Source organism: Oncorhynchus nerka, linkage group LG2 (assembly GCF_034236695.1).
Source record: "Oncorhynchus nerka isolate Pitt River linkage group LG2, Oner_Uvic_2.0, whole genome shotgun sequence".
NCBI lineage: Eukaryota > Metazoa > Chordata > Actinopteri > Salmoniformes > Salmonidae > Oncorhynchus > Oncorhynchus nerka.
This window is the reverse complement of record NC_088397.1, coordinates 43,091,660-43,110,875: the sequence shown is the minus strand read 5'-3', so window position 1 is coordinate 43,110,875 and position 19,216 is coordinate 43,091,660. Positions and strand designations below refer to the sequence as shown.

The 19,216-nt window shown below is 43.6% G+C and overlaps 1 protein-coding gene across 2 annotated transcripts in view; it reads left to right on the top strand.

Annotated features, from left to right (window-relative positions):
• Positions 1–19,216, top strand: part of LOC115135535 (SRSF protein kinase 1-like) — a 56,942-nt gene that overhangs the window by 33,032 nt on the left and 4,694 nt on the right. For both annotated transcript variants that reach the window (XM_029670319.2, XM_029670328.2), the window contains 10 exons: positions 336–511; positions 3,265–3,371; positions 3,621–3,786; positions 14,328–14,353; positions 14,563–14,770; positions 15,123–15,503; positions 15,966–16,066; positions 16,514–16,621; positions 17,639–17,708; positions 17,899–17,991. In XM_029670319.2, the coding sequence (XP_029526179.2) occupies positions 336–511; positions 3,265–3,371; positions 3,621–3,786; positions 14,328–14,353; positions 14,563–14,770; positions 15,123–15,503; positions 15,966–16,066; positions 16,514–16,621; positions 17,639–17,708; positions 17,899–17,991 (1,436 nt within the window). The remainder of the gene's footprint in view (positions 1–335; positions 512–3,264; positions 3,372–3,620; positions 3,787–14,327; positions 14,354–14,562; positions 14,771–15,122; positions 15,504–15,965; positions 16,067–16,513; positions 16,622–17,638; positions 17,709–17,898; positions 17,992–19,216) is intronic.

Here is a 19,216-nt window from a genome sequence, read left to right as displayed (position 1 = left end):
TAAGCTTTGTGTAGCCAGTTTGTGGTCTGTCGACGTGATCATTTTTGTTTTTATGTTTAAATGATTTTGCTTTTAGTGTTGAGCCGGCCCTCGTGATTGGCCCTGTTTTGATATATGTTCCGTACTTATCAGTATGAATCTTTTATTTAGGTTTTGTAAATACCTTTTCAGAGGACTGCACTGAACCAGGTGTGAGCCATAATGTTTGTCAAAGTGAATCTCCAATTTGCTGCATGCGTGTGGTACTCTAAAAAGTTGGACAGGGTTGTCAGGTCTGATAATTAGTATGGTTTTCCTAATGTTGGTACACTGTATAAGTTGTCCTGTATTTCCAGGGGGAAGCGTTTTGTGGCCATGAAGGTGGTGAAGAGTGCAGAGCACTACACTGAGACGGCCCTGGATGAGATCAAGCTGCTGAGATCGGTGAGGAACACAGACCAGAACGACCCCAGCAGAGAGAAGGTGGTTCAGCTACTAGACGACTTCAAGATCTCTGGCATGAACGGAAGTCGTATCCTCAGTAACACAATGACAACGGTGCTTTATCAACTTTTATACACCACATGCGTGTTCAACAAAGTATGAAAACAGACCACGGTTATTATAGTTTTGTGTTTTTACGAGTTTTTCGGATTTTATTTGAATTTTAGTTTCAGTTTTGTGACCTTGATTTACTAGTTTTTATCCAGTTTGATGAAAACATTTCTAAGTAGCCTATGGGAGAGGCCATTTATGTGTTGTAGGTTGTATTTCTGTTAGAATTAAATGTTTGGTCACGTCCTTTGTAAACATGGTATGGATGTACTGGGTCGTACTCACCACTCTATAGCGCCTTGCAGTCTTGTGCCTTGCAGTTGCTGTATGAAGCAGAGATGCAGCCAGCATGTGTGTGCGTATGCGTCTCTTCACGGTCCGTGTTGTGCTGTAAGGTGTTTTTCTGTTTTTAAAATCTGATTTCACTGCTCGCTTGAGTTACTTGATGTGGAAGAGTTGCATGTAGTCATGGGTCTATGTAGTACTGCACGTTTCTCAGTCTGTTCTGGACTATGACTGTGAAGAGATCCCTGGTGGCGTGTGTGTGTGTAAACGTCCCTTTTTCAGGACCTGTCTTTCAAAGATAACTCGTTAAAATGTAAATAACTTCACAGATCTTCATTGTAAAGGGTTTTAACAATTAATGAACATGCACCTGTGGAAAAGACATTAAGCCGATTTTTGTCAATTTGTTTGTGGATAACAATTAAGTACCTAACTGCCCTGCTACACTACGGCAATCGAGTGTCTTGCATTATCAGCCATCGAGGGAATGCTTCCTTTGAAATGAATGCAAGCTACTATACTGCCCATGTTGCACTCGCGTTGCGTCACCTCCACTGGCAGCATACAAGCTCAAGAATCGCTGTGGTTCATTTGTCGATGGCTGACGTGCATATTGATTCTGTCTTGTGAATTGAAATAATGAGAGTTTTTTTGGTTGCATATGGCCTCGACTATACACCACTGGTTATTTTACTAAGATTTAAGAAGCTACTAGCTAGCAGAAACTCTAGCTAGCTACATTGACTATGTTTACAATGCACACACGTTGCTTTTGTTTAATCAGAGGATCATTTAGTACAACCACTAGCAACAATTTTAATGAGTACTTACGAAAAACAGGACCAACACTATTGTACTTGTGCGTAGTGGATGAATATGGTACAGTAGAGGAAAATAGAATAAAGACCCCCTTCCCCTCTGCTCTCTTCTGCTGTCAAAACTACACGCTCTGTAGCAGTTCAAATGTCACATTGACGCAACGCTGATGGCATAGCAACGCGATGCATATAGCAAGTGTTACTGTGGTTTTCAATTAGAATGGTCAAAAATTAACAACAATTGCTTCTTGCAAAGTGCATTTTCTCAAGCAATAATTTTTGTCTGAGTGTATGGAAGTGATCTGTGTGGGAAGGGGAACAATGAAAATGTGCTGTTATTGGCAGAGATGTTTGGAACTCTGTTATTGGTCAATTAACTAATTTACCACATGGTGATGTCACCATGGAAGACCAAAATTCCATCCCACCAAAACAGGCTGAAATTTCAAGTGGTATTTCAAACAGCTCTTACATTAAAATGGCATTATCATAGTTTTCGCAATTTGACAGTATTATTCCAACCTCAAATCAAATGTTATTTGTCACATACGCCGATTACAACAGGTGTGGACCTTACACTTACTTGCCCTTTAACCAACCAGTTCAAGAAATAAAAAATATTTGCTAAATAAACAGGGGGAAAAGGCTGTATACAGGGGGTACCGGTACCGAGTCAATGTGCCGGGGTACAGGTTAGTTGAGGTAATTTGTACATGCAAGTATGGGTAAAGTGACTATGCATAGATAATTAACAGCGAGTAGCAGCAGTGTATAAATAATGTGGAAATATACTACAAGACCAAAAATATGTGGAATCCTGCTGAAATAGCCGAATCCACTCATTTGAATTGGTGTCCACGTACCTTTGTGTATATATGTGTGTGTGTGACTGCACTGGTCTTTTTAAAGAGTGCTCGATGCTCCCACAGCAATTCAACGTTGATCGTTAGTGATAATGATGCACAAGCTAGGCCAATTTGAAACATCACTATCTCCTCTCAGCATTTACCTGCCAGATACGGAAGCTTGAAGAAGAACAAAATGAAAAAAAGCTCAAGTCCCATTTGATTTTTTTGCTGAAAGTTTACATAATAATATAGATATTTTTTAGTTTCAGTTGTAGTTTACTATAATAACCCTGAAACAGACAATCAAAGGACACAGGCATATTCCATCTACTCAGTACTCCCTAAGATCAGTGTGTTAGTAATAGTCAATATTATGAGCCTTAAAATCTTTATTGCCCTAGTCCTGGTACTATCTATCAGTGGTTCAGAGATGTTGCACTGATGTTTGGCCGGTGTTGTACAGCTGTTGGCAGCACAATACACTCCAGCTAGATGACACGCACAGAGCCACAGATGTAGTGACAGTTTGTCTGTCTGTCCCAGCAATGCTTACATTCTGGTCACAGCTGGGTGTCTGGGCAACGTGTCCAGACTTCCTCCGTCCCAACATGCCCGGCTTCTGGAAGAGGTCGTAATGATTTCTGGGTTCGTTGGCCCACTTGGTTCTTGGCAGAACCTTAGGTGTTCACATTTTTTTTATATTGGGTAGGTGTATGCCAAATGCATAGGCGTGAATGACGTGTGTGTGTTTTTGAGTCCTTGACCCAGTTCCCCATCAGATGTCTGTATGGTGTTTGAGGTTTTGGGTCATCACCTGCTGAAGTGGATCATCAAGTCTAACTACCAGGGCCTTCCTCTGCCCTGTGTCAAGAGCATCATTCGACAGGTAAAACAACACCTTAATTCCTCACACAACATTGGATGTGTTCCAGGTTGGGTGCATTATCTTTAGCAAAAACAAACATTCTACATAACTTTCACGTCGAAACAGTAATTTATTTATTTTTTTATTTAAAAAATGGAGAGGGTTGAAAATTCCAGACACTATCCAAAAAGTTTCCCTGATTCTTGGAATCCTCCAACTGGAATTCTCCTTATGCAGCAGTGGTCTTACTGATGCTCTACCCTCCTATAGGTTCTCCAGGGGCTGGACTACCTCCACTCAAAGTGTAAGATCATCCACACGGACATCAAGCCAGAGAACATCTTGTTGACTGTTAACGAGCCCTACATTAGGAATATGGCTGCTGAAGCTACGGAGTGGCAGAGGACAGGAGCTCCACCCCCCTCTGGATCTGCAGGTACAGACACACCACAAAGAAGTAGACACATATATACATCCTACGATAGGAAGATGGCTGATGAGGTTACAGAGTGACAGAGGACAGCAGTGCCAGCCTCTTGACAGTGCCAGCCTCCTGACACTTCTCTCAACCAATTGGCACACTGAATTAACATAGTGAACAGTTTAGGAAGGTTTTATCAACAAGAACATAACGTTACCATCAGGGCTCATAAGTTATAAGTTATATTCTTTAAGAATCAGTGTGTATACGGTTCATTCGGAATGTATTCAGACCCCTTCCATTACAGCCTTATTCTAAAATAAAATGTATTGTTTATTTCCTCATCAATCTACACATGATACCCCATAATGACAAAGCAAAAACAGGTTTTGGATTTATTTGTATGTATTAAAAATAAGCAGATAACTTATTTACATAAGCAATCTGCAGCTGAAAAACATCCCCACAGTATGATGCTGCCAACACCATGCTTCACTGTAGGGATGGTACCAGGTTTCCTCCAGATGTGTCGCTTGGCATTCAGGCCAAAGAGTTTGATCTTGGTTTTATCAGACCAGAGAATCTTGTTTCCTTTTGGCAAACTCCAAGCGGGCTGTCATGTGCCTTTAACTAAGGAGTGGCTTCCATCTGGCCACAATCTACCATAAAAGCCTGATTGGTGGAGTACTGAAACGATGGTTGTCCATCTGGAAGGTTCTCCCATCTCCACAGCGGAACTTTAGAGCTCTGTCAGAGTGACCATTGGGTTCTTGGTCACCTCTCTGACCAAGGCCCTTCTCCCCCGATTGCTCAGTTTGGCCGGGTGCCCAGCTCTAGGAAGAGTCTTGGTGGTTCCAAACTTCTTCCATTTAGGAATGATGGAGGCCACGGTGTTCTTGAGTACCTTCAATGCTGCAGAAATTCTTTGGTACCCTTCCCCAGATCTGTGCCTCGACACAATCCTGTCTCGGAGCTCTACGGACAATTCCTTCGACCTCATGGCTTGGTTTTTGCTCTGACGTGCACTGTCAACTGTGTGACCTTATATAGACAGGTGTGTGCCTTACCAAATCATGTCAAATCAATTGAATTTAGAAGAAAAAGAAACGCACAGCTATTTAGGCGAGGTGCTGGCTAGCGGAGTAGAAAACAATCAATTGAATTTACCACAGGTGGACTCCAAGTTGTAGAAACATCTAAAAGGATTACCAATTGAAGTTGGATGCACCTGAGCTCTATTTCGGGTCTCATAGCAAAGGGTCTGAGTACTTATGTAAATAAGCTATGTTTTTTTAATCTAAAATACATTTGTAAAAATTCTAAAAACCTGTTTTCGCTTTGTCATTATGGTGTATTGTGTGTAGATTGCTGTGGGGAAAAACAATATTTAATCCATTTTAGAACAAGGCTGTAATGTAACACAATGTGGAAAAAGTCAAGGGGTCTGAATACTTTCCGAATGCACTGTATATCGGGAGTTGTACCTGTTCACACACACACGAGTCTGCCCTCTCCTTGGCTAGAATGGTCCCACCACTAGATCTTGACTCCTCCCGACTGCCTTCTAGTCTGAGTACCAGTCTCTTTAGCTAACATTCCACTGCAAAAGACTGGCCTTTCGGCATTCTCAACATTCAATATGCGCTGGATTTACAATGGAGTTGCTGACATGTGGATCCTCAAATGTATAACAAAGTATAACAAATACTATAACAAATGTATAACAAAGTCAAAAACAAACATTAACACTATATACAAAAGTATGTGGATACCCCTTCAAATGAGTGGATTCGGCTATTTCAGCCACACCCACTGTTGACAGGTGTATAATATCAAGCACACAGCCATGCGATCTCCATAGACAAACATTGGCATTAGAATGGCCTAACTGAAGAGCTCAGTGACTTTCAACCTGGGCTCAACACATCGAACACCACTGGGACCAATTGGAACACCGACTGCGAGCCAGGCCTAATTGCCCAACATCAGTACCCGACCTCAATAACGCTCTTGTGGCTGAATGGAAGGGAGTCCCCGCAGGAATATTCCAATATCTAGTGTAAAGTTTCCCAGAAGATTGGAGGCTGTTATAGCAGCAAAGGTGGCACCAAGTCAATATTAATGCCCATGGGAGAGCACTAGTAAGACAGTGACTCAGCCCACATAATAGGGTCAGAGGCAGAGAATCCTAGTGGAGAGGGAAGCTGGCCAGGCAGCGACAGCATTGGTGGTTCTTCACTCCAGTGCCTTGCTGTTCACCTTCGCACCCCTGGGCGATAGTAATGGCGCTAGAGGGGATGGCTGCCCTTTTATGGGCTCTTAACCAACCGTGCTATTTTGTTTAGTTTTTTTGTTGCATTTTTTGTAACTTATTTTGTACATAATGTTGCTGCTACTGTCTCTTAACTTCTTGCGGCGAGCCATCCCGGATCCGGGATCGTGAATACAGCCTCAAGCTCATTACCATAACGCAACGTTAACTATTCATGAAAATCGCAAATGAAATGAAATCAATATGCTAGCTCTCAAGCTTAGCCTTTTGTTAACCTGTTGCTCCTACCCTCTACTTTTTTGAACATTTTGTTAAAAATCGCGCAACATTTCAGCGCCCTGCTACTCATGCCAGGAATATAGTACGTTCATATGGTTAGAATGTGTGGATAGGAAACCCTCGGACGTTTTTAAAACTGGTTAAATCACGACTGTGGCTATTACATAACGTGCGTTACATCGGAAAGCGCAGGAAAACCTGATCACAGAAAATGGAAATAAATATCCTTGCGCCACTTCAAGCAATTGTTAACAGTGAGCCGAATTAGATAAGACCGAGCATTCAACTCCCACAGCATCCCCATGTTGTCTAGAGTCTTGTGAATTGAATCCTCTTTGATTCTTGGTTGAACCGAAAGAGGGGCACGACTTACCTCCGGTCTCCGCCCAGATCATTCCGGAAGAGCTCTCTCCTGAACTTTTTTCCAAGACGACAGCTAATGATATTTACATCGCCTATGGATGATTTTTATCGCTTATTAACGTTTACTAATACCTAAAGTAGCATTACAAACGTATTTCGAAGTGTTTTGTGAAAGTTTATCGTCTACTTTTTGAATTTAAAAAAATGACGTTACGTTGTGAAATCGCTGTTTTTTTCGTTTATCACACAGTCTACATATAACGATATCTTGGCTTTATATGGCCCGATTTAATCGAAATAAAGACCCAATAGTGTTTATGGGACATCTAGGAGTGCCAACAAAGAAGATGGTGAAAGGTAATGACTGTTTTGTGTGGTTTGTGTAACGCCGAAATGCTAATTATTTTGTTTACGTCCCCTGCTGTGCTTTTCTGTTGTAGTGTATTGGTGCATGCTATCAGATAATAGCTTCTCATGCTGTCGCCGAAAAGCATTTTAAAAATCTGACTTGTTGCCTGGATTCACAACGAGTGTAGCTTTAATTTGATACCCTGCATGTGTATTTTAATGAACTTTTGAGTTTTAACTAATACTATTAGCATTTAGCTTAGCACATTTGCATTTCCAGAGCTCTAGTTGGGACGCAAGCGTCCCAACTAGAGGCAAGAGGTTAACAACACTGTCATCTCAGATTTTAAAAAATATGCTTCTCAACCATAGCAAAACTAGCATTTGTGTAACAGTATTGATAGCTAGCATTAGCATTTAGCATTAGCATTTAGCGTTAGCATTCAGCAGGCAACATTTTCACGAATCAATCCTCAACGTGTTTTTCACATATCTCTTCGATGATATATCGTTCGTGGAAGTGTGCTTTCCCCTCTGAATCCCATGGGAAAATGCCTGCAGCTGAAGTTTACGCACCAATTTAGACAAAGGACACCGGCTGGACCCCTGGCAAATGTAGTCTCTTATGGCCAATCTTCCAATGATATGCCTACAAATACGTCACAATGCTGCAGACATCTTGGACGAACTGCAGAGAGCTTATGCTCGTTCATGGCACATTCACAGCCATATAAGGAGACGATGGAAAACAGAGCCTCAAAAATTCTGCTCATTTCCTGTTTGAGGTTTCATCTTGGTTTCGCCTGTAGCATGAGTTCTGTGGCACTCACAGATAATATCTTTGCTGTTCTGGAAACGTCAGAGTGTTTTCTTTCCAAAGCTGCCAATTATATGCATAGTCGAGCATCTTTTCGTGACAAAATATTGCGCTTAAAACGGGCACGTTTTTTTATCCAATAATGACATAGCGCCCCCATAGGTTGAAGAGGTTAACTTCTTGCGTCGAGCCATCCCGGATCCGGGATCGTGACTACAGCCTCAAGCTATTACCATAACGCAACGTTAACTATTCATGAAAATCGCAAATGAAATGAAATAAATATGCTAGCTCTCAAGCTTAGCCTTTTGTTAACAACACTGTCATCTCAGATTTTCAAAAATATGCTTCTCAACCATAGCAAAACAAGCATTTGTGTAATAGTATCGATAGCTAGCATTAGCATTTAGCGTTAGCAGGCAACATTTTCACAAAAACCAGAAAACCATTCAAATAAAATAATTTACCTTTGAAGAACTTCGGATGTTTTCAATGAGGAGACTCTCAGTTAGATAGCAAATGTTCAGTTTTTCCTGAAAGATTATTTGTGCAGGAGAAATCGGTCCGTTTTCTGCGTCATGTTTGGCTACCAAAAAAACCCGAAAATTAATTCATCCAAACGCCAAACTTTCTTCCACATTAACTCCATAATATCGACTGAAACATGGTAAACGTTGTTTAGAATCAATCCTCAAGATGTTTTTCACATATCTCTTCATGATATATCATTCCTGGAAGTCTCCTCTCTGTCTCAATCACATTTTTTATTTTTTTATTTCACCTTTATTTAACCAGGTAGGCTAGTTGAGAACAAGTTCTCATTTGCAACTGCGACCTGGCCAAGATAAAGCATAGCAGTGTGAACAGACAACACAGAGTTACACATGGAATAAACAATTAACAAGTCAATAAAACAGTAGAAAAAAAGGGGAGTCTATATACATTGTGTGCAAAAGGCATGAGGAGGTAGGCGAATAATTACAATTTTGCAGATTAACACTGGAGTGATAAATGATCAGATGGTCATGTACAGGTAGAGATATTGGTGTGCAAAAGTAAATAAATAAAAACAGTATGGGGATGAGGTAGGTGAAAATGGGTGGGCTATTTACCAATAGACTATGTACAGCTGCAGCGATCGGTTAGCTGCTCAGATAGCAGATGTTTGAAGTTGGTGAGGGAGATAAAAGTCTCCAACTTCAGCGATTTTTGCAATTCGTTCCAGTCACAGGCAGCAGAGAACTGGAACGAAAGGCGGCCAAATGAAGTGTTGGCTTTAGGGATGATCAGTGAGATACACCTGCTGGAGCGCGTGCTACGGATGGGTGTTGCCATCGTGACCAGTGAACTGAGATAAGGCGGAGCTTTACCTATCATGGACTTGTAGATGACCTGGAGCCAGTGGGTCTGGCGACGAATATGTAGCGAGGGCCAGCCGACTAGAGCATACAAGTCGCAGTGGTGGGTGGTATAAGGTGCTTTAGTGACAAAACGGATGGCACTGTGATAAACTGCATCCAGTTTGCTGAGTAGAGTGTTGGAAGCAATTTTGTAGATGACATCGCCGAAGTCGAGGATCGGTAGGATAGTCAGTTTTACTAGGGTAAGTTTGGCGGCGTGAGTGAAGGAGGCTTTGTTGCGGAATAGAAAGCCGACTCTTGATTTGATTTTCGATTGGAGATGTTTGATATGAGTCTGGAAGGAGAGTTTACAGTCTAGCCAGACACCTAGGTACTTATAGATGTCCACATATTCAAGGTCGGAACCATCCAGGGTGGTGATGCTGGTCAGGCGTGCGGGTGCAGGCAGCGAACGGTTGAAAAGCATGCATTTGGTTTTACTAGCGTTTAAGAGCAGTTGGAGGCCACGGAAGGAGTGTTGTATGGCATTGAAGCTCGTTTGGAGGTTAGATAGCAGTGTCCAAGGACGGGCCGGAAGTATATAGAATGGTGTCGTCTGCGTAGAGGTGGATCAGGGAATCGCCCGCAGCAAGAGCAACATCATTTGTATATACAGAGAAAAGAGTCGGCCCGAGAATTGAACCCTGTGGCACCCCCATAGAGACTGCCAGAGGACCGGACAGCATGCCCTCCGATTTGACACACTGAACTCTGTCTGCAAAGTAATTGGTGAAACAGGTAAGGCAGTCATCCGAAAAACCGAGGCTACTGAGTCTGCCGATAAGAATATGGTGATTGACAGAGTCGAAAGCCTTGGCAAGGTCGATGAAGACTGCTGCACAGTCTTTTATCGATGGCGGTTATGATATCGTTTAGTACCTTGAGCGTGGCTGAGGTGCACCCGTGACCGGCTCAGAAACCAGATTGCACAGTGGAGAAGGTACGGTGGGATTCGACATGGTCAGTGACCTGTTTGTTGACTTGGCTTTCGAATACCTTAGATAGGCAGGGCAGGATGGATATAGGTCTGTAACAGTTTGGGTCCAGGGTGTCTCCCCCTTTGAAGAGGGGGATGACTGCGGCAGCTTTCCAATCCTTGGGGATCTCAGACGATATGAAAGAGAGGTTGAACAGGCTGGTAATAGGGGTTGCGACAATGGCGGCGGATAGTTTCAGAAATACAGGGTCCAGATTGTCAAACCCAGCTGATTTGTACGGGTCCAGGTTTTGCAGCTCTTTCAGAACATCTGCTATCTGGATTTGGGTAAAGGAGAACCTGGAGATGCATGGATGAATGCGAGCAGCTTGGAGATTACGCAACAATTTCAACAAAGGACACCGGGCGGACACGCGGTAAATGTAGTCTCTTATGGCCAATCTTCCAATGATATGCCTACAAATACGTCACAATGCTGCAGACAACTTGGAGAAACGATAGAAAGGGCAGGCTAGTTCGTGGCACTTTCACAGCCATATAAGGAGACAATGAAAAACAGAGCGTCAAAAATCCTGCTCGTTTCCTGTTTGAAGTTTCATCTTGGTTTTGCCTGTAGCATCAGTTCTGGGGCAAGCACAGATAATATCTTTGCAGTTTTGGAAACGTCATAGTGTTTTCTTTCCAAAGCTGTCAATTATATGCATAGTCGAGCATCTTTTTGTGACAAAATATTGAGCTTAAAACCGGCACGTTTTTTAAAATCCAATAATGAAATAGCGCCCCCATAGGTTGAAGAGGTTAAGACCCGAAAACCGCTTCTGGACATCAGAACAGCGATTACTCACCTTGAACTGGATGAAGACTTTTTCTGTAATGAGTCGGACGAGAGGGATTTACTCCAGACACCCGACGAGTCCCTCATCCCCTTCATTCGCAGGAGAAAGAAGGAGATATCGCGAAGGAGATCAAGGTGCCTTGTAAGGATCCGTCGATGAGTGGCTATTCTGCCTTTGTACGTTGGCCAATAGTACCGATGGCAATCACTGGATAATAAAGTGGACAAACTACAAGCACGTGTATCCTACCAATGGGACAATAAATGCTGTAATATCTTATGTTTCACCGAGTCGTGGCTGAACGACGACATGAATAACATACAGCTGGCCCTCTGGTAAGACAAGGGGTGTCGGTCTATGTGTATCTGTAAAAAACTGGTGCACGATATCTAAGGATGTCTCAAGGTTTTGCTTGCCTGAGGTAGAGTATCTCATGACAAGCTGTAAGACCACACTATCTACCAAGAGAGTTTATATTCGTCGTAGCTGTCTATTTACCACCACAACCCCGATGCTGGCACTAACACCACACTCTGAGCTGTATACGGTCATAAGCAAACAGGAAAACGCTCATCCAGAGGCAGCGCTCCTAGTGGCCGGGGACTTTAATGCAGGCAAGCTTAAATCCGTTTTACCTCATTTCTACCTGCATGTTAAATGTGTGACCAGAGGGAAACAAACTCTAGACCACCTTTACTCCACACACAGAGACGTGTACAAAGCCCTCCCTCGCCCTCCATTTGGCAAACCTGATGACAATTCTATCCTGATTCCTGATTACAAACAAAAACTAAAGCCGGAAGCACCAGTGATGTGGTCAGATGAAGCAGATGCTAAGCTACAGGACTGTTTTGCCTGCACAGACTGGAATATGTTCCGAGATTCTTCCGATGGCATTGAGGAGTACATCAATAAGTGCATCGATGACGTCGTCCCCACAGTGACTGTAAGTACATACCCCAACCAGAAGCCATGGATTACATGCAACATCTGCACTGAGCTAAAGGGAAGAGCTGCCGCTTTCAAAGAGCGCGACTTTCGGAAGCTTATCATAAATCATGCTATGCCCTCCAACGAACCATCAAACAGGACTAAGATCGAATCATAATACACCGGCTCCGATGCTCATCAGATGTGGCAGAACTTGCAAACCATTACAGACTACAAAGGGAAGCACAGCCGAGAGATGCTCAGTGACTCGAGCATACCAGACAAGCTAAATTACTTCTATGCTCGCTTCGAGGCTAGCAACACTGAAGCATGCATGAGAGCTTAAGCTGTTCTGGATGACTGTGTGATCACGCTCTCCGCAGCCGATGTGAGTAAGACCTTTAAGCAAGTCAACAATCAGAAGGCCTCTGAGCCAGACGGTTTACCAGGACGTGTAACTCCGAGCATACACTGACGAACTTCACTGACATTTTCAACCTTTCCCTGTCTGAGTCTGTATTACAAACATGTTTCAAGCAGACCACCATAGTCCCTGTGCCCAAGAACACTAAGGTAACTTGCTTAAATGACTACCGACCCGTAGCACTCACATCTATAGCCATGAAGTGCTTTGAAAGGTTGGTCCATGGCACATCAACATCATTATCCCAGAAACCCTAGACTCACTCCAATTTGCATACCACCCCAACAGATCCACAGATGGTGCCATCTCTATTGCACCCCACATTGCCCTTTCCCACCTGGATAAAAGGAACACCTATGTGAGAATGTGTCCATTGACTACTGCTTAACGTTCAACACCATAGTGCCCTCAAAGGTCATCACTAAGCTAAGGACCCTGGGACTAAACACCTCCCTCTGCAACTGGATCCTGGACTTCCTGACAGGCCACCCCCAGGTGGTAAGGGTAGGTAACCACACATCCAACACGGGGGCCCCTCAGGGGTGCGTGCTCAATCCCCTCCTGTACTCCCTGTTCAGTCATGACTGCACGGCCAGGCATGACTCCAACAACATTAAGTATGCCGAAGACACAACCGTGTTAGGCCTGTTCACCGACAACGATGAGACAGCCTATAGGGAGGAGGTCAGAGACCTGACCGTGAGGTGCCAGGACAACAACCTCTCCCTCAATGTGATCAAGACAAAGGAGATGATTGTGGACTACAGGAAAAGCAGGACCGAGCACTCCCCCGTTCTCATCGACAGGGCTGTGGTGGAGCAGGTTGAGAGCTTCCAAGTTCCTTGGAGTCCACATCCCCCAAAAAACGAACATGATCCAAGCACATCAAGACAGTCAGGAAGAGGGCACGACAAAACCTATTCCCCTTCAGGAGGCTGAAAAGATTTGGCATGGTCCTCAGATCCTCAGATTTCTACAGCTGCACCATCGAGAGCATCTGGTTGCATCACTGCTTGGTATGGCAACTGCTTGGCCTCTAACCGCAAGGCACCACAGAGGGTAGTGTGTACGGACCAGTACATCACCGGGGCCAAGCTTCCTGCCATCCAGGACCTCTATACTAGGCGGTGTCAGAGGAAGGCCCTAAAAATTGTCAAGGACTCCAGCCACCCTTGTCATAGACTGTTCTCTCTGCTACCGCACAGCAAGTGGTACCGGAGCGCCAAGTCTAGGTCCATAAGGTTTCTAAACAGCTTCTACCCCCAAGCCACAAGCCATAAGATTCCTGAACCTCTAATCAAATGGCTACGCAGTCTATTTTTATTGCCTCCCCCCCATGCTGCTGCTGTTCTGTTATCTATGTATAGTCACCTTAATAATTCTACCTACATGTACATCTTACCCGGACTAAACGGTGCCCCCGCACATTGACTCTGTACCGGTAACCCCCTGTATATAGCCTCGCTATTGTTATTTTACTGCTGCTCTTTAATTATTTGTTTCTTTTTTTTCGGTAGATTATTATTATTTTAACTGCACTGTTGGTTAAGGGCTTGTGAGTAAGCATTTCACTCTAAGGTCTACCTGTTGTATTCGGCGCATGTGACAAATAACATTTGATTTGATTTGTGCCAGACAACACGCAATTGTAGGACCTACTGAAAAGACGAGTCTTCAGTAAAGACTGAAAGGTTGAGCCAGAGTCTGCGTCTCTCACATGGATACAATGGTCTGCCGACCATTCCATAAAAATTGAGATCTATAGGAGAAAGCCCTGCCTCCGGCTGTTTGCTTAGAAATTCTAGGGACAATACAATACACACAGACACCATGCTACTGGTACTGTATGCTAATTACTGAGGCAGATTTGACATAATCCTATGCTGGTTTAGTCATTATCTAGCTGAGGATATGACAGTCGAATGTTCTCTTTCTCTTCTTTCTGCCTAGTGAGCACAGCCCCTGCGCCCAAACCAGTAAGTCTCTGTTTTTATGTGTTATTTATAAAAGCATGATGTTTTTATTGAGTGTGGTTGCTGCTACCAGGTAATGCATGGGAGTGGGTGTCTCTCTGTTCACACCTATCAATGGAAAAGCAGTTCTACAAATTGTATGGTAGTCTAAGTCTTGAACTCTCTTCCCTTCACTCCTCCCTTCATGCCCCTCTCCTTACCCCTCCCCTCAGATGGCGAAGATGTCAAAGAACAAGAAGAAGAAGATGAAGAAGAAACAGCGGAAGCAGGCAGAGATGTTAGAGAAGAGGATTCAGGAGATGGAGGGAGCGCCGGAGGGAGGAGAGGAGGAGGGGGAAGAGGAGACTGAAGGGATAACCACAGAAGCCCCCCTGCCAACCTCCGACACGCTACAGGACATTGCTAATGGTGTCACAGCAGGTAAACACCATGGTTTTACAGAACACATTTAATTTAAAATGATCCTGTGTTAAATTATGGACCACCATTAGATTCTGTTCCTGTTCACCTTTTTAAAAGAAACTGAAAGGCAAAGCACGTGTTTGGGGAGTTCAATTGGAGGCGCAGAATCGCTAATCTTGATTACATAGGAAGTAGTGTTATGGCATGCAAGGTGATTTGTAGAACAGTGATTTTTGGCAGCCCGGCTGCCATGTAGTGGATTTCAAACAATATTTGGACCAAATGTCATTGGACCAGGGTTGCTGATCAGTGGTGTGTTCACATATAGTTATGTGACTGACTGTCCTATCACTTAACCTCTGTCCCCTAGACCCAGCTCCAGATAAAACGGAGGAGGAGAGCAGGATGGAGGTGAACTGCAATGGCCACGCCCTCTCGGAGAGCCATGAGGTACAGAGGACCAGCGAAGAAGAAGAGGAGGACCAACAGAAAGCCAACAAACTTGACGCCGTAGCCCCCAACAACGCCAGTACACAGGGACAGGACTCGCCGGCCAACGCAGTTTACCCAGAATGCAACGGCAGAGTGCCCAGCGACTCCGGAACACACGATAAAGAAGGGAGAGGAAAGGAGGGCAAGACGGAGCAGTGTAAACGACCAGAGAAGGATGAGGAGGAGAGAAAAGACGAGGAGATGGAGACTGATGTGGTGCCTGGAAGAGAGGATGAAGAGGAGGAGGGCGAGAGGAACGGTTAGTGGAGGGGGAGAGGTGGCACTTTGCTGCACACTTCATCAGGAGGGGAAACCTAAAATAATATTTGGATAGAATAAAGATCACAGAGTTCAGACATGTCTCTTTGAAATGTAGATTCAAGTATCATTTCAGCTCTATTCCTCACATTTCTGGTTGCAATGTTCTGAACGGTTCACCTCACTGAAGACACTCGCGTTGATGGCGTTAGTGTTATTTGTAAGTGTCAATAGCTGTAATGTCTCTCTTTCTCTACTCTCTGTCATCGTTCTGAGGGCTCTTTATAATATCACCACCTCAGTACTTCTCTTTCAATCTTTTCCATCGTATTTTCCAGTTGACTCAGCAGAACCGACTTTTTCCGGATGGTGCGGCATCACACAACGCTCACATTGTAGATAAATATTGTTTTGTTCCTCTCCTTTTTCTCTCTCCACTTTCCACCCTCTTCTCTCTTTTTAGATAAAATAGCAGCAGGCAGTCTGTTGGTCAACCCTCTGGAACCTCTCAATGCAGACAAGATCCAGATCAAAATAGCTGACCTGGGGAATGCCTGCTGGGTGGTGAGTATAGTACAGCCATTTTTCAATTTTTGTAAAAACAATGGGGCCCAAATCATCCTTCCTTGCTCGCTAGCTTGATCGTTAATCAGGGCCGGATGTTGTGGAAGACCCACTTCTCATCCTGTCGACTCGAAATGACCAGATTATTAAATAAATATGACCAGATGCCACAGACAGCAAGGGTTTTACTACAGTCTATTTTAGATACTGCTGCGCTGTCGGAACTAGAAGCACAAGCATTTCGCTACACTCGCAATAACCTCTGCTAACCATGTGATGTGACCAATAAAATTTTATTTGACTTAAAAGGCTTACACCAATACGAGTCATGTCAGATCAGTGATGCCTTCTCTTTCTCTCTCCATCTATCCCACTCTCTTTCTCTCCCTCTATTTCTTTCTCTCTTTCTCTACCCCCTCCTCTATCCCTCCATCCTCTCCTCCTCAGCACAAGCACTTTACAGACGACATCCAAACTCGTCAGTACCGTTCTCTGGAGGTGCTGATGGGAGCCGGCTACGGGACGCCTGCTGATATCTGGAGCACTGCCGCAATGGTGTGTAGCGATAGGATAGAGGACACTCACACACACTCCTCGCGCTTGTCAGATCAACCCAAAACATGGCCTCGCCTGTCTGCCTCCGTGTTCCTGTCAGTAGGAACACGCAAGGAACGTCTCTGCCCTTACCATCTACCACAGGTCACGTCTGGCTGTATGATGACTTGGTCATGTAAAGAAAAATGTGGGTTACATCTCACAAGTACAACCACATTTAATAAATAGTTTAGATTCCCAAGGAGGTCCCGCAAGAATGTGAAACAATTTAGTCAATGTATAACTAGCCTCAGAAAATCTTGAGATAACTAGCCCAGCAGACAGTGCTCTGATATGTATTTGTATTAAGTTGTGGGGGTTACTAGTCATCAGTCTATCCCCTGTCTGGTACAACTCTGCATTTGACCCTTTTCACACATACCAACAAACAGGTGTGCTCATTCTACAGTGGTCCCTGGAGCGAACGCTTATTTGGAACGTCCGGTTTCGATTGATGCAACAGTCAGCATTTGAGCTGGCCACGCTGTCCTTATTGTGTTCTGTAAGGGACCACTGTAGAATGAGCACACCCGTTTGTTGGTACGCGTGAAAAGGTTCAAATGCAGAGTCCTTACTGTGTTCTGTGAAACCAAATTGAGATGGTTTGGGATGAGTTGGACCACAGCGTGAAGGAAAGGCAGCCAACAAGTGCTCAGCATATGTGGGAACTCCTTCAAGGCTGTTGGAAAATAAGTCCAGGTGACTACCTCATGAAGCTGGTTGAGAGAATGCCAAGAGTGTGCAAAGCTGTCATCAAGGCAAAGGGTGGCTACATTGAAGAATCTCAAATATAAAATATATTTTGATTTAACACTTTTTGGTTACTACATGATTCCATGTGTGTTGTTTCACAGTTTGATGTCTTCACTATTATTCTACAATGTAGTAAAGAGTTTTTTTAAAATAAAGAAAAACCATTGAATGAGTAGTTGTGTCCAAATGTTTATCTGGTGCTGTGTATGTGACTGTCCCTTCTAGGCTTTTGAGCTGGCTACAGGAGACTACCTGTTTGAGCCTCACTCTGGGGAGGACTACTCTAGAGATGAAGGTGTGTTCCCCTCCCTGTAAGGCACAAGATTGTACCTTTTTATAGTATCTACAATATTTTAGACCTGAAGACACACTCACTCACATCCTGTTGTGTAGATCCTGCCGCCGTGTCTGTGAGGATTCTGCAGACCTTCATCGCAAATGATGATTGGCACCGTCTAATTTGTTTGTCATCTTCTCTTGTGTAGATCACATAGCTTTGATCATTGAGTTGTTGGGTAAAGTTCCTAAGAAGCTGATCCTGGCCGGAAAATACTCCAAGGAGTTCTTCACCAAGAAAGGTAAGGAAACGCCACACTAGAGTGTTGTACGACCAACCAGGATTTCAGAAGGGTATGCTTGAAATGGAAATGGTCAAATTAACTCAACAAACAAAAACATATCGGAGTTTAGCTTTGTTAATGAAAGACAAAATCAATAGTTATTTCTAGTTGTTTATCAAAGTTAGCTGGCTAACGCATTGATTCTGCTTTGTAGTTTATCCCTCTGCTGTGTGTGTGTTTTCATAGTGTGTGTGCACATTTGTGTGCGTGTCATGGCAGGTTTAACCTTTTCACACGTACCAACAAACGGGTGTGATCATTCTACAGTGTTCCCTGCAGCGTACGCTCAAACCGGTGTGATTAGAACACTTATTTAGAACGTCCAGTTGCTATTGACGCAACAGTCAGCATTTTAAGCTAGCCACACTGTTTTCTCACAAACATTTTGCACAAACAAAGTCCTTAGAAAATTATGTCCTGAATGTGAAGTTTTATTTTTGGATGCAATGTTCAGGCATTCACACGAGTAGAGACATCATACACAATCATCCAAATCGGGAAATGTGGGCTACATTAGTCGTAGCGCTAACTGACGTAATACAAGCGGTCATATTTCGATAACTATCGGCTGTCAGAAAGCACTATGAATTAGCTAATGGCTATATATATTTCATCACGGGGGAGCTGATCATTGATCTAAATATTTGAGTAAAACACTTTCTAGAAATCAAATGTAATCCGAAGACGGGTAGTTTGTGCGCGCCGCCATGTTCTTTTCTTTCTTCACATCAACCAAAGATGATAAGAGGAGACAAGATGAGTTTGGTCCGTTTGCGGTAGGCATGTTGAAGGGGGTGTGTCGTGTACGATCATTCACTTCTGGAATTTTACCCTTCACCTCATTATAACATCTTTGGTCTGACAGACGTTAACGTGACACCCAGAATGCATTGTATAATTTACATTTACATTTAAGTCATTTAGCAGACGCTCTTATCCAGAGCGACTTACAAATTGGTGCGTTCACCTTAAGACATCCAGTGGAACAGCCACTTTACAATAGTGCATCTAAATCTTTTAAGGGGGGTTAGAAGGATTACTTTATCCTATCCTAGGTATTCCTGAAAGAGGTGGGGTTTCAGGTGTCTCCGGAAGGTGGTGATTGACTCCGCTGTCCTGGTAATCCTGTATAATGTCTCATTAAAATCAGTACAACCTTCCAAAAAGTATTTTACACACATCA